Source organism: Gracilinanus agilis, chromosome 4 (assembly GCF_016433145.1).
Source record: "Gracilinanus agilis isolate LMUSP501 chromosome 4, AgileGrace, whole genome shotgun sequence".
NCBI lineage: Eukaryota > Metazoa > Chordata > Mammalia > Didelphimorphia > Didelphidae > Gracilinanus > Gracilinanus agilis.
Window position 1 is genome coordinate 307,669,622 of NC_058133.1, and position 14,286 is coordinate 307,683,907.

A 14,286-nucleotide genomic window follows, 5' to 3' on the forward strand; every position below is an offset into this window, starting at 1 on the left:
GAATCCAATTTTCAAGATTTCATTACTTTCAGAGAACTATTAGAGAAAGAATTTATGAATTGTCTTCCTGAGACCCTTAAAATTGACTTTAATAAATTCTTCTTAACCTACTAATATCCAACTTTAAATTACTCAGCTATTCCATTAGAAGTAGCCCATGCTACTTGATATTAGTACATTATTGGCATATTTGGTAGCAGTGATGTATGATTCCATTCAATATCCTTTGACTTAAAACTGGCACATGTTTTAATATTCACCTCAACTTCTTTCTCTTTTCATAGACTCTCTTCATAGATTAAAAGAATGGATTCTTTACCTCTCATCTCATTCACATATCTGAGCATACCATACAAATTTAATCATGAATAAATACAATTTAGAATTTTATGTCTTATATGGAACTGACTAAATTATGTAAATGTTATACATGTGTAATATATGTTTTACATGCATACATCTTATACTTTTCTACCTCATATCAACCTCACTGGTGACAAGAATTCTGCCTTATTCTTTTAGAAGGGGGAAAAAATAATCTTTTACAGAGTCCAGTTCTATACATCTTTCTCTTCTTAAACCTAACTCTATTCTAGATCCCATTGCTTTTTACTCCTTCTAGGTCTTCAGTCATAATATTCCTTAATATCTTCACTATCTATTCCTTTCCAAGAATTCCTGCCCATTAACTATCTTTAAACCAAACAGCTTATTTCAATCATATTACATCTGACCACATTTACTCTTTCATACTTTTTACTGCCAGTCTTATTCAATTTGTAATTCTAAAAACTTTCTCTAGATCCAATTTACCTAGACCCTCATGAATTGTCCTATAAATGGAATTTTATCTCCACAAGTCTTTTGAAAGTATTATCTCTAATGCCACCAGATTCAAAAGTTCTCTTTTAATCCTTATCTCTTTTACCTCCATTTGACATTTGACAATGTTGACTATGAATTCCTTGAAACTATATTCCACTACCTGGATTCTTGTGACACTTTTTCTGATTCCTTTCCTACTTCTCTAACCACCTTTTCTCTCCTCTCTTCTAATGAACCTTTTTGATCTTCCTACTCCCTAGCATTTAATGCCCCAAATGATTCTGCCCTACAACATTTTTAGCCTTTCTATCTAGTTCTTCCTTTCTTTCATATCTTTTTTTGTTGATTTGTTGATTGATTTTGGAAGTTGGCTAGCCTAATAATTGATGGCATGGCTATTTATAGATATATATTATGCCACATAAAGAATTTCCTAATTTTCTGGTTTCCTTATTCCTTTTTGATTCCTACTCTACAACTGATTCTCTAATTTTTCTAATGTGAAGGGAAAATATCTATTTTTAACCAAAAGGATCCAATAAATCCCATTAGGTAATGATCCTTCAAGGAAAGACTCTAGGTTTTAGAATATCTCTTATGACTTGATAGAAACAAATGCATACCAATATGTTAAGATGGTAATTTTAATTAAATGATCTAACTCTTTAACCTGATGGGACAAGCAAATTAATCAATGCATTTTTTTGTTGTTCAGATGTTTTTTAGTCACTCCATTTATGGTATTCATGGCCAAGATAGTAGATTAGTTTGGTGTTTCCTTCTCCAGCTCATTTTACAGAGAGAACTAAGGCAAACAGGGTTAAGTGACTTGTCCAGGGTCACATAGCTACAAAGGTCAGATTGAATTTAGGAAGATATTTTCCTGACTCCAGAACCAACATTGTATCCATTACATCACTGAGTTGCTTCAATACATTTAGTATATAAAGCTACCATTAATATGGGCAGGCACAGGGAATAGAGAGCAGGGCCTCTAGTGAGGAAGACTCAACGGTGAGTTCAAATTTGGCCTCAGACACTAGTTGTGTGATTCTTGGAAAGTCAATGAAATCCATTTGCCTCATTTACTCATCTGTAAAATTAACTGGAAAAAGAAATGGCAAACCGCTCCAGTATATCTGACATGAAAACTAAATGGGGGGGGCAGCTGGGTAGCTCAGTGGAGTGAGAGTCAGGCCTAGAGACAGGAGGTCCTAGGTTCAAACCCGGCCTCAGCCACTTCCCAGCTGTGTGACCCTGGGCAAGTCACTTGACCCTCATTGCCCACCCTTACCAATCTTCCACCTATGAGACAATACACCGAAGTACAAGGGTTTAAAAAAAAAAACAAAAAAAACTAAATGGGTTTCTGAAGAGTTGTACACAACTGAAAGGATAGAAGAACAAACCACTAAAAAAAATAAAACAAAAACCCTAAATTTTGTGCACCAGATACTCTGCTAAGTGCTTTACAGTAATTATCTTATTTGAACCTCATAACAATCTGTGAGGTAGATGCTATGATTATCCTCATCAAAGAAATCAGTACTCTTTTTTTAATTCAGTCATTTTTCAGATGAGGAAACTAAGAAAAAAAAAGCTTAAGTGGACTTCCCAGCAACATGCATTTAGTTTCTGGAGGCAGATTTGATTTCAGGCCTTCCCAACTCTAGCCCTGGCACTCTATATAGTGCTTTTAACATGACTGAATCACAAAAATATAAGAAAAAATAAATGTCATATCCATCAAAAATTGAATTTCTAATGTAGATGCAACACCAAAAAGTAGGAATTATGATAGAATTGTATATTTTATAATATTAATAAAATAGAAGTGTGAATAATTTCACACTAATTTTGAAAAGCAAACTTTAATTCAACATCTCTCCAATTAGATCTTAAGCATCTTTAGGGCAGACTGCATTTTTTACTTCTGCTGTGTCCCTATTAGCACCAACAGAATGCTAAGCCCTCACTAAATACTTGTTCAATTATTTAAAACATAATAAGCTTCTATTATTTACATTGTCAAATATTGTTAACTATGATCCTTTCTTCATTGCTCTATTGAACATGATTACCATGGAATATTAAGTTGAAATAAAATTGATTTTGGATATCAATATCAAGGGATATTTTTTTAGAAAAAGTAAACTTAGAAGTCTAGTAAAATGATAAAAGGGCATAAAGTAATATTGCCATGATATGCAGTGAAAAATGGAACTAAGGATGTCTATGTTAGTGAAAACTTGACCAACTTTAAAATCTTCAGTAATAAATTTAAGTTAATTTTATGAAAACAAGGAGAAAGCAGTCAGTAATGAAGATTAATTTTAATTTATCATAAATATTTAGTGGTAATATAAGAATTCCTGTGTATTCTCCTTACTATACCTGAATATGTAGTTCTCTTTATTTACAAATTTTTTTGCTCTATTGAATAATTTTTGCATAGTTTGTTTGATATTATACTGAATAGGTAAATTTAAATAGGATTGTCATTTTTATATTGGCTTGACCTATACATGAGCAATTAATGGTTTTCCAATTATTTTCATATGATTTTATTTGTATGAAATGTGATTTATAGGTATAATCATATAATTCCTGGATTGACTTTTTTGGAAGGTAGACCTCCTATCCCCAGTAAATTAAATTGTCTACAGTTATTTTTTTTTGTTTTTATTTTTTTTAAACATTTATTAATATTCGTTTTTAACATGGTTACATGATTCATGCTCCTACTTTCCCCTTCACCCCCCCGCACCCCCCACCCATGCCGACGCCCATTTCCACTGGTTTTTTCATGTGTCATTGATCAAGACCTATTTCAAAATTGTTGATAGTTGCATTGGTGTGGTAGTTTCGAGTCTACATCCCCAAACATGTCCACCCTGACCCATGTGTTCAAGCAGTTGTTTTTTTTATATGTTTCCTCTCCTGCAGTCCTTCCTCTGAATGTGGGTAGCATCTTTACCATAAATCCCTCAGAATTGTCCTGTGTCATTGCATTGCTGCTAATACAGAAGCCCATCACATTCTATTTCACCACAGTATATCAGTCTCTGTGTACAATGTTCTTCTGGCTCTGCTCCTTTCACTCTGCATCAATTCCTGGAGGTCTTTCCAGTTCCCATGGAATTCTTCCAGTTTATTATTCCTTTGAGCACAATAGTATTCCATCACCAGCATATACCACAATTTGTTCCCCAATTGAAGGGCATGCCCTCCTTTTCCAGTTTTTTTGCCACCACAAAAAGCACAGCTATAAATATTTTTGTACAAGTCTGTTTATCTATGATCTCTTTGGGGTACAACAATGGTATGGCTCAATCAAAGGGCAGGCATTCTTTTATAGCCCTTTGAGCATAGTTCCAAATTGCCAGCCAGAATGGTTGGATCAGTTCACAACTCCACCAGCAATGCATTAATGTCCCAATTTTGCCACATCCCCTCCAGCATTCATTACTCTCCCCTTCTTTCATTTTAGCCAATCTGCTAGGTGTGAGGTGATACCTCAGAGTTGTTTTGATTTGCATTTCTCTAATTATTAGAGATTTAGAACACTCTCTCATGTGCTTATTTATATTTTTGATTTCTTTACCTGAAAATTGCCTATTCATGTCTCTTGCCCATTTTTCAATTGAGGAATGGCTTGATTTTTTATACAATTGATTTAACTCCTTGTATATTTGAGTAATTAGACCCCTGTCAGAGTTTTTTGTTATAAAGATTTTTTCCCAATTTGTTGTTTCCCTTCTGATTTTGACTACATTGTTTTTGTTTGTACAAAAGCTTTTTAGTTTAATATAATCAAAACCATTTAATTTACATTTTGTAATTTTCTCTAGCTCTTGCTTGGTTTTAAAATTTTTGTCCACAGTTATTTTAAGGGGAATTTCTCTATCTCTTTCTGTTGGACTTTAGTGGTGGTAGAGAAAAATGCTGATAATTTATGTGGGTTTATTTCATATCCTTCAACTTTGCTAAAGTTGTTCATTGTTTTAATATTTTTTTTGGTTGATCATCTGGGGCGCTCTAAGCACATCTTCATATCATCTGGGAAGAACGTTAGTTTTATTTCCTTATTGCCTATTCTAATTCCATCAATTTTTTCTTCTCATTATTATACCTAGTATTTCTGGTATGATATTGTGTAGTAGTGGTGATTATAGGCATCCTTGATTCACCTCTTTTCTTACTGTGAAGGCTTCTAGTTTATACCCATTGTAGACAATGTTTGCTGGTGATTTTAGATAAATACTATTTATTATTTTGAGGAATGTTCAAATTATTCCCGTAGAGTTGTCTAGTGTTTTTAATAGGAATGAATGTTGAACTTTGGCAAAATCTCTTTCTACATCGATTGAGATGGTTTATGGTGCTTTCGTTATTGACGTGGTCAAGTATGCCAATGATTTTGCTAGTGTTGAACCATCCCTACATTCCTGATATTAAACCCACCTGGTAATAGTGATGATCCTTGGAATATATTACTGTAATCATCTTGCTAGTATTTTATTTACATTTTTTTCATCAATATTCACTACGGAGATTGACCTCTAGTTTTCTTTCTCTGATTTTGCTTTTCCCGGTTTAAATATCAATACCATATTTGTGTCATAAAAGGAATTTGGTAGAATTCCTTCCTCAGCTATTTTTCTAAATAGTTTATATAGTATTGGAATTAATTGTTCTTTAAATGTTAGGTAGAATTCACTTGCAACTCCATCTGGCCCATGGGGGTTTTGTTAAGGAAATTATTGATATTTTGTTCAATTTCTTTTTCTGAGATGGGGTTGTTTCGGTATTCTACTTCCTCTTCTGTTAAACTGGGAAGTTTGTAGTTTTAAAAATATTCATCTATTTTGCTGAAATTGTTGTATGTATTGGCATAGAACTGGATAAAATAACTCCTAATAATTGCTTGTATGTGGTTCTCTCTCTACAACAATTCAAAACTATTAGCTAAAATATTCATATTTTAGTAATAAAGTTAGTTTTCTTGTTGTTTGATCATTTTCAGTTGTGTTCAACTTTTTCATGACCCAATTTGTAATTTTCTTAGCAAAGATATTGAAGTGGTTTGCCATTTCCTTCTCTAGTTAGTTTTACAAATAAGAAAACTGAAACAAACAGGATTAAGTAATTTGCCCATTATCACAGAGCTACTAAATGTCTGAGGACAGATTTTTAACTCAAGTCTTCCCCACTTCAGGCTCAGCATTCTATCCACTGAGCCATCTAGATGTACAAATCAAAATTGTTTTTTAATGAGCTTTGATTTACTTTGTGTTCTTATCCCTATAAATATAATGTCATATATATTTCCCCTTTATTATGATATTATTTGAATTTTTATCAATTCAGTCAATTACTCAATAAGCATTATTTACTAAACACCTACTATGTTGCAGGCACTTCATTAGGCATTAATGAGACAGTCCCTGATCTTAAAGAGGTTATATTCTATTAGGGAAAACAACATGTATAACCTGTGATTTTGATGGCAAAGAGAATTTCTAATGAAGAAGCTCCTGGAAAATGTAGATAATCGCCTTCTCTGCCACTTCAAATTTTGAAGAGTTGCCCAGGGATATAAGAGATTATGTGACTTGAATGAGATCATAAAGCCACTTTGTGGACTGATCTTGAACCCAGAGCTTTCTGGCACTGAAAAATGCTTTCTTTCTACTACATCCTTCCTAATATATGCTTTGTACATGTTGGATATATATGAGTGTATATTTGTGTATAATTTGTAATTTCCATACATACAAGATTAATCTAATGTGTATATTGATAAGATATGTTTATTTTGATGTTATTCTTATATAAAAATTCAGTTTTGTCATGCATCGACATTTATTCTGAATATAAGCATATAGATAGCTTTAGGCCAAAACAACACTATTTATGAATATATTGAAGATGTCTCTCTCTCAAAACATACATATTTAAACATTACCTGTCATTATATTTTCAAAATATAGGTTGAAGTTTTATTTTTTAATTAAAATAGTCTTTTTAGCAGTAAGCAATCTTACTAAAAAGATGAATATTGCTTTGTAACAAAATAAAATGCATTAGGTTGTACCTGACAATCTCTGGTATGATAGTATTGTTACAGTAGTTCAAGATTATAGTGCTTTCAGTACTGACAAAAGCTTAGAAACAAGAAACTCTACCCTAAAGATGTTCCTGCTCAGAATTTAAAGAATGCTGCCACATTCTGCCAAGTAAATGTTTCTGTGTTGCAAGACCAATTCACCCTAAGACAGATCCTTTTGTACTTTGCTTAAAATATGAATTATACAATTATCCAAAAATCTCCCTCTGAGTGAAATACTTTCTTGAAGTGGACCAAGGACCTTGGCAAAGCCTCACTGACCTTTTTTGGATGCTGGTGTTCATATATTTAGGCTTAAATAATGATTTCATGGAGAAAAATTGTTGACAAAATGTGTAAAACTATTATTGCAGTAGCAACTTCAATTCCGAATAGTTTTAATACCCTAAGAGTTAATGACCCTCTCAAACCACTTAATTCACTCCTAATCAATAATTTATGCAATGTCTGATGAAGAAAGAGAATGGACAGGTTGTCTACAAAAGACTTATTTGAAAGGAGCTTTCAGTTTTCTTGCTATGTCAAGTTCCACAATACCTTTGAAAAGTCCTGACATATGTCACTATTGATTTGTATTATCATTGCTTTATTATATAATATTTCATTGTAGCAAACAGAATATTTGCCCTATTAATTTTAGCATTATAGAATGTTACAAATTATTAATATAGTCTTAGAAATGGGAACTACGTAAAGAGAAATTTAAAGAAATTACCAAGATGCAAAAGAAAAATAAGAGATAGACCTAATGAAAGATTTTGAATAAAATGGAAAGAATTTCCTCTATAACTTTACATGAAAATATGTATTTAGGAGAATGTAATCTTCTCTATACTTGGACAAAAGCTACTCTGTCTTCTTTTCCATGCCTTTACATAGGTTATTCTCTCATGTCAGGAATATGTTCTCTTCTTATCTCCACCTCTAAGAATCCCTAGTTTTTCTTAAAGATACATTTAAATTCTCTCTCCTATACAAACCTTTCCTTAAACCTGCAGTTGCTAATAGATTCCGTTACCCCCAACTACATATGAAATATATATAAAACAATATGTACTATTTATATGTGTATACTTTGTCTCCTTGGACAGAATGTAAGTGTCTTGAGGGTTGTGAATATTTCATATAATTCTAGAAATCCATAGTGCCTAGCAGTATCTGACACATAAAAGATGTATAATAAGTGCTTGTTGGTTGAATGATTGATTAGAGCTGGCATATGATTTAATTCTTTGAACATAACAATGGAGGGAACAAGGAATGAAGCATCATTAGATAGACATTTTAATGTACGAGTGAATGTGAAACACATATAAGTTAATGAAAATGTTCCTACTTCCATAGGATTTCTCACAGGTCTAATGATTTTTCAAAATTATGTAGAAAGAGTACCTTAGGACTCAGAAAACAACCGAATAGTGAGAAGTGTTAATTGTATATATTTGGATCCTAATTCTGTATTTTTGCCCTAGCAAACAGTACCGTGAACAAAAAGTATGTTATTTTTTTAAAAATCTAACCTTCCATCTAGGAATCAGTATTAAGTATTTGTTCCAAGGCAGAAGAGATGTAATAGCTAGAAGTGACTTGCCTAGAGTCATACATCTAGTAAGTGTCTAAAACCAGATTCAAACCTAGGGCCTCGTATCTCTACGCAGGGTTCTTAATCCACTGAGTCACCTAGCTGCTCCATAGTAGGTCTTTAATAAATGTTGCTCAGTTATTCCGCTCATATCAATATTCTTCCACATGTAAATATATTTTTGACAAAAATGTCCATTAAAAGACATCATAGAATAGATCAATTAATAAGATTAAATTACTAGAAAACAAAAGAGAAAAGATAATTCATATGCATATTATTTAAAGTTAAATAGAAAAGTATGCACTGTGACTATTGATGTATTTCCTTTCTCATTACAGGCTTAGAATCAATATCAGCACATATTAGGATTACTAAATATCAACTATCTTTACTGGAGCTCTTTGACGTCAACAGGATATACAGATTGTTGATTTTAAAATTCATATGATAGAAAAATAATGTAGGAAAAACGTGTTAATATGGATATACATAGGTGTATTTTATCCGTGCCAAAAAAAGTTCTGAATGAAAGTAAGAATCTCAAAAATATTTAAATAGTTATATTCACTAATGTAGATTCTTAATAAAAAGTTGAAAATCAAAGAATCATTCCTTTGGGTATTTCTTTCTCTTTGAATACATAGACTTCTAAAAAAAGTCAAATGCAAAGTTGTTATGTCATTTTGCATCTTGGTATGCATTTGCTTCTCTGATCAGGACAAGGAAATAATAAGAATTTTAAGGAGGGAGAGACATTTTGGAATATGTGATCAATATTTGGGAAGAAGGCCTCTGTGTACCACACTAAAGAACTAAATGGTGGGTATTTACAGAGGAGGAGGAAAGTGAGAGGAAGAAAAGAGGCACAGAATGCTAAGGTAGGCAAAGGTTAAAGACAAATTTAGCCTCCACTAATTAGTCTAGGTCAAGGCCTACTCAATTGTATAAAGATTACTGGTTGGAAGGATCTACTTACTTGAATGAAGTCTGTAGATCTCATAAACATTCTTGAATTGAACATAACCTTTAGGCATAATGAAACATATTTATGTCTTTAGTAAATGAAGTTTCTTGTTAGAAGTGTTTATATTTTTCTTTCAAATAAGGTTTTTCCTGGCTTTCTTTATAAAATCTGTAAATTATAACAAAATATCAAAATACAAATTTTTGGACACTATCTTGAAAGCATGATGGTTAAATGGTTGTATTGTAGTGAAGTTTCTCTTCAAAAAGAATAGATTCTCATGTTTTTAAGTGGCATTTTTTTTCTTTTGTGTATCTTTCTTCAATATATAATCAACAGGGATAAAATGTATTTCATTGAACTTTAATAATATCTCACAATTAGAGTAAGAGACAGAAAACTAATAAAATAAATTGATATGCTGCTAAGTTTAAGTGGAATTGAAATTTATTAGTGATAAAACTAGTGCAACAACTTTTTTTCTTTTTTTGATAAAATTTGGCATCTCAATATGTCTTGATAAAAAGTTTAGAAATCCCATATCCATTCAGCAAATAACTATTTAGATGAGTCTGAGTATTTTTAACTATTATCCCACAGTTGTTCTTTAAGCTTTTGTATAATACTTCCTAGGTAGGAGTGTTGTTGCAAGGTGCCAAAATAAGGTATTGTGAATTATTGTATTTTGAAACTCACTTGGAAGTACAGATGTCCCTGGGCTTTAGGAATGTTACTTGTAGAAAACTCTCAGAAATATATTGCTTACGTATTTTAGTTCACTATCTTAAGGTACTCAGAGAGGAAATAGAATCATTAAGTATTAACAGATTATTATCAAAATATTTATTTCTTTTCACCCTACTTGATGATTAGTTTATCCCATTTAGGGACCTGAGTTGAAGCAAAGAGAAATTTGCAGTAAATAATGCTGCTTGCTGGAGAGTTTCTGTGCTTGGACTTAAGGGGGGAAAACAAATGGTGCATTCAACATATGCACACGTGTAATGATACTAGGGCTGATTAGTTGAAATGGATATCTTTTTTTTTCTTTCTTCTTCCCGTAGAGATGATCTCTTTAGGTTGGTTCAGTTGGGGGTGGAGGGGGTGATTCTTTTTTTTTTTCTCCCTGCACAAAGAAAACGTAGGTTGATACCATTTTTATTGTTCTGCTGGGGTGGGAAAGAGACCATATGCTTTAGCATTTTGAATGGCTAAATCTAATTGGGGAAAAATGAATTGATTCTGGGACTTTCCTCCCTACCCTTGGCCAATCCCTTAGCCCAACACAAGACTGGCAGATGGGGTCATTCCCCAGATTTCCCACTGACTTAGGGTTATCCCAATGCTATTGCCCCAAGTTAAAGAGAGGGGGAGGGGAAGAAATCAAAGGGGCTGCAGAGGCGAGTTAGGCTGAGTGAAGTCTGGAGGGCGAACGCGTGCCTTTGGCAGTGGCAGTGGCAATGCAAGCAGTACTGAAACCCACCCCTCTGCTGGAGCTTAGGCAAAGGCAATAAGAGTTGGAACCATCTGATGCCGCTACCGCTGCTTCCCGTTTCCAGGGTGAATTTTTAACAGCAGCTGATTTTATAGGGAGGAAAATACCCTTAACCAGCAGTGGAGAAGATCTGGTATCACCCAGACGAACCAATATAATCTTTTAGGTAGGTTTTTCAGAGAAATCAGCATTTTAAAAACCGGCATTCACCGCCAAAAATGCGGGACGGAAGTCAGAGCTGGTTTGAGAATAAGAAAAACCTCTTTACACCACGAGTGTTTGAAATGATCGGATGAGCAGAGGAAGTAGCTGCCAAAGCTTAGGCTGCTGCTGCCGCTGCTGCTGCCACCGCCACCACTGCCGCTGCTGGGTTCCTCGCAGAGGGCTGGACAGAGCAAGCCCTGGTTTCAGCACCAAAGGCGCTGGACAGCTCTTTGCACGCTGCACAGCCGCCTGCCTGCTTTTCCCCCCTCTCGCTTTGCATTACTGTACAACTGGAGATGCATCTAAATTACGTCCTGTTCAACAACAAGTAGATTCTTCCTGTCCGGGAACTACAGTAGACGATTCTCTCAATTAAACTGCATTTTCTTCTTTACGGAATTGGCCATCAGGCATAATTATCCTGATTTCCCCTCCTCCCCCCCACCTTTGCAGGAACGAGTCTTTGGGAACCTGGTCCACCCAGGGATGTAAAACTGTGCTTACCGATGCATCCCATACGAAATGCTTATGTGATCGTCTCTCCACCTTCGCCATTTTGGCTCAGCAACCTAGAGAAATAGTAAGTAACAAAGGGAAAACACGGTTTAATGTAAAGACAGGGATATTTTGTGTAGTGTTTCTCCAGGGAATTGCATTTTAGATGGGGGAATGTACAATATTACAGGATGACAAAATTAGGTTCGTCTCCTCCTTGGCTACAGTGGCTTACTGAATTGAATTCCAGTTGGTGTGATAGAACTAAATCCTACTCAATTTTATGCCTCCTAACTTGAAATTTCTGCAGTAGAGAATTAAGAAAGCTTTCTCACTGTAATGCTAATGTGCTGCAAACTTTCAAATCAAATAATTGCCAACTTAGTTTTTTTTTTAAGACAGTAAAGCAATTCCAAGGAATTTGTAAGGATACTGTTGATAGTGGCATGAAAATCCCAGACACTGTAGCTAAACACATTGCAGATCTGCATTGGATATTTTCAGTACAGGTTTTTTTAGGTTGTCTGATGATATCTGGGGGTTGGGGGGGTGTTAAATCAAGTTTTTAGGAAATCACTGAATATAAAAAGTATGATCAATCTTTTTAAGTGTAGAGGTTTCTGAAATAGTTTCCAAAGCAGAGTTGTAAGGTAATGCTTAAATGAGAAGTAATTTGTTCATCTTATATATTATTAGAAATTATTTCCAGAAATGGAAATAGCAATTCCAATAAATGTTATATTTCAGTCTAAATTTGGCCTAAATGAGCACCAGTTTCTTCTCTTATGTAGATGGAAGAAGAAAACCTGCTGAAATATAATTTTGTTAAATTCCCTAGGGCTTTGAAGCAATATACTGGCTTCCAATGTACCTTTTTCAAACTTTCAATACTAAAAATTACTTTTAAAATAGCAGTCATTGCTTTTTGCCACATTAATTTCTAAGTACAGAAGTCACTTTAATAGTAAATTCTTACTTTCTTTTAGTTGTAATTAATAGGAAACAAGACATTTTTCAAGGTCATATGTTTTACTACTATTGTAGGTACTGTGTAAACTAACCGTACATATAATATTCATTCATTCAATGAAATATATTCATATCCCAAAAATAGAATTTCTCCATGCTGCTCAGAGGCCAAGTAAGGGAAATTAAATAAGAGAATACTTGACTTAGGACAAAGTTGTTAAAAGTCAGAAAGTTTGATAAATTTTAAGTAAGCATGAACTAGATTTTAAATCATTAAATGAGTAGTAAATGAGCAAAAACAGAGAAAATATTATTAAATATCCATGAAGAAATTATTGAATATATTTTTGAAGTAAAAGAAACAGCTTTAAATTTTGCCTGGAGAATCATTTAACATGTAAATGACTATCAAGTTAGAGTTTAAGAGCTCTGTTTTAAAATAGTTTATTATGGTATTATGATATACTCAAAAATTTTAATCCCATAAAGGCTCCTTTGTAACTTCATATTGGAGGTTGGAGAAGGAGGGGAAGAATTGACAGAATTAATCACTGGAGAATTGAAAGCTATGGGAATGAAGTTGTTCCAAAGACAAACTAGACTTTGGTTGTGTTTCTTAAATGGTAGTTTGGTTTTACTCAGTTTCTACTCTATTGTTTTAATTTCTGTCTATTGCTTCTCTTCTTGTGTGTGTGTGTATGTGTGACTTACAGATCATGGAATCATCTGGGGCACCTTCAGTAACACTCATAGTAGGCAGTGGTCTATCTTGCTTGGCCTTGATCACCCTAGCAGTTGTCTATGCAGCACTATGGAGGTATGTATTTGATTTATGCACTTACATTGAAATGTTCAGTGGTTTCAAAATAATTGGGGGATTTGATATCCAATATATGGTCTGTCGGCTTTATTTACTTAGTGCAATAATTCTAAATGAATAGCATTATAGTATTATATTTTCCTGATTAAATTTGTGTTGAAATATTGGTGATAATAAAATATTATAAATTCTTTTAAAAATGTTTTGCCTCTTCTAGACCTAATGATGTTGGTCATTAAGGGTATAGTTGTGCCATTAACACTTTCCTTTCCCTCTTGATCCAGGCATCAGAAAATCCAAACTTTAGGCCTACATAATACTTTGTCTGTTTCCTATTTCTATTCAGTACAAAAATGAAATGGGAATATGCAGTATAAATTCTCAGTTACCAAGTAGTCAATTTCTGAGTTTCATATTTGTGAATTTTAAAAGGGTCAAATATTCACCCTTCTCCCTTGAAGACCTATTTCTCAACACTCCACTTCAACAGCTTTTCAAAGGCCTTCTAGTGGATAGTATTTCCTCTTCTCTATCAAAGAAGGACAAATCAAATGAGGCAATAAAGAGATAACATAAAAGTAGTAAAAGAAGTATTAGGAAAAATTGTACCATAACATTAGTTGGAACTTATTTCTGTGATATATAGAAGAAATAGTTTTGAATTTTTCCTAAGGCCTAGAAAGTTACCACATTTTAGTAACAAAACTTCAATATAGAAATGAATTCTATACTAATGAATTTACTAAACTATTAATGTTCTGAACTTGGGAAACTGGTTATAAAAACATGACTACTATGA

General features: G+C 33.4%; 1 protein-coding gene across 1 annotated transcript in view; it reads left to right on the forward strand.

The window, feature by feature from the left end:
- ADGRB3 (adhesion G protein-coupled receptor B3) overlaps nucleotides 1-14,286 on the forward strand; it is a 907,908-nt gene that overhangs the window by 708,254 nt on the left and 185,368 nt on the right. Inside the window, exons 16-17 of the mRNA XM_044676017.1 lie at nucleotides 11,657-11,783; nucleotides 13,381-13,484. Coding sequence (XP_044531952.1) covers nucleotides 11,657-11,783; nucleotides 13,381-13,484 — 231 coding nt within the window. The remainder of the gene's footprint in view (nucleotides 1-11,656; nucleotides 11,784-13,380; nucleotides 13,485-14,286) is intronic.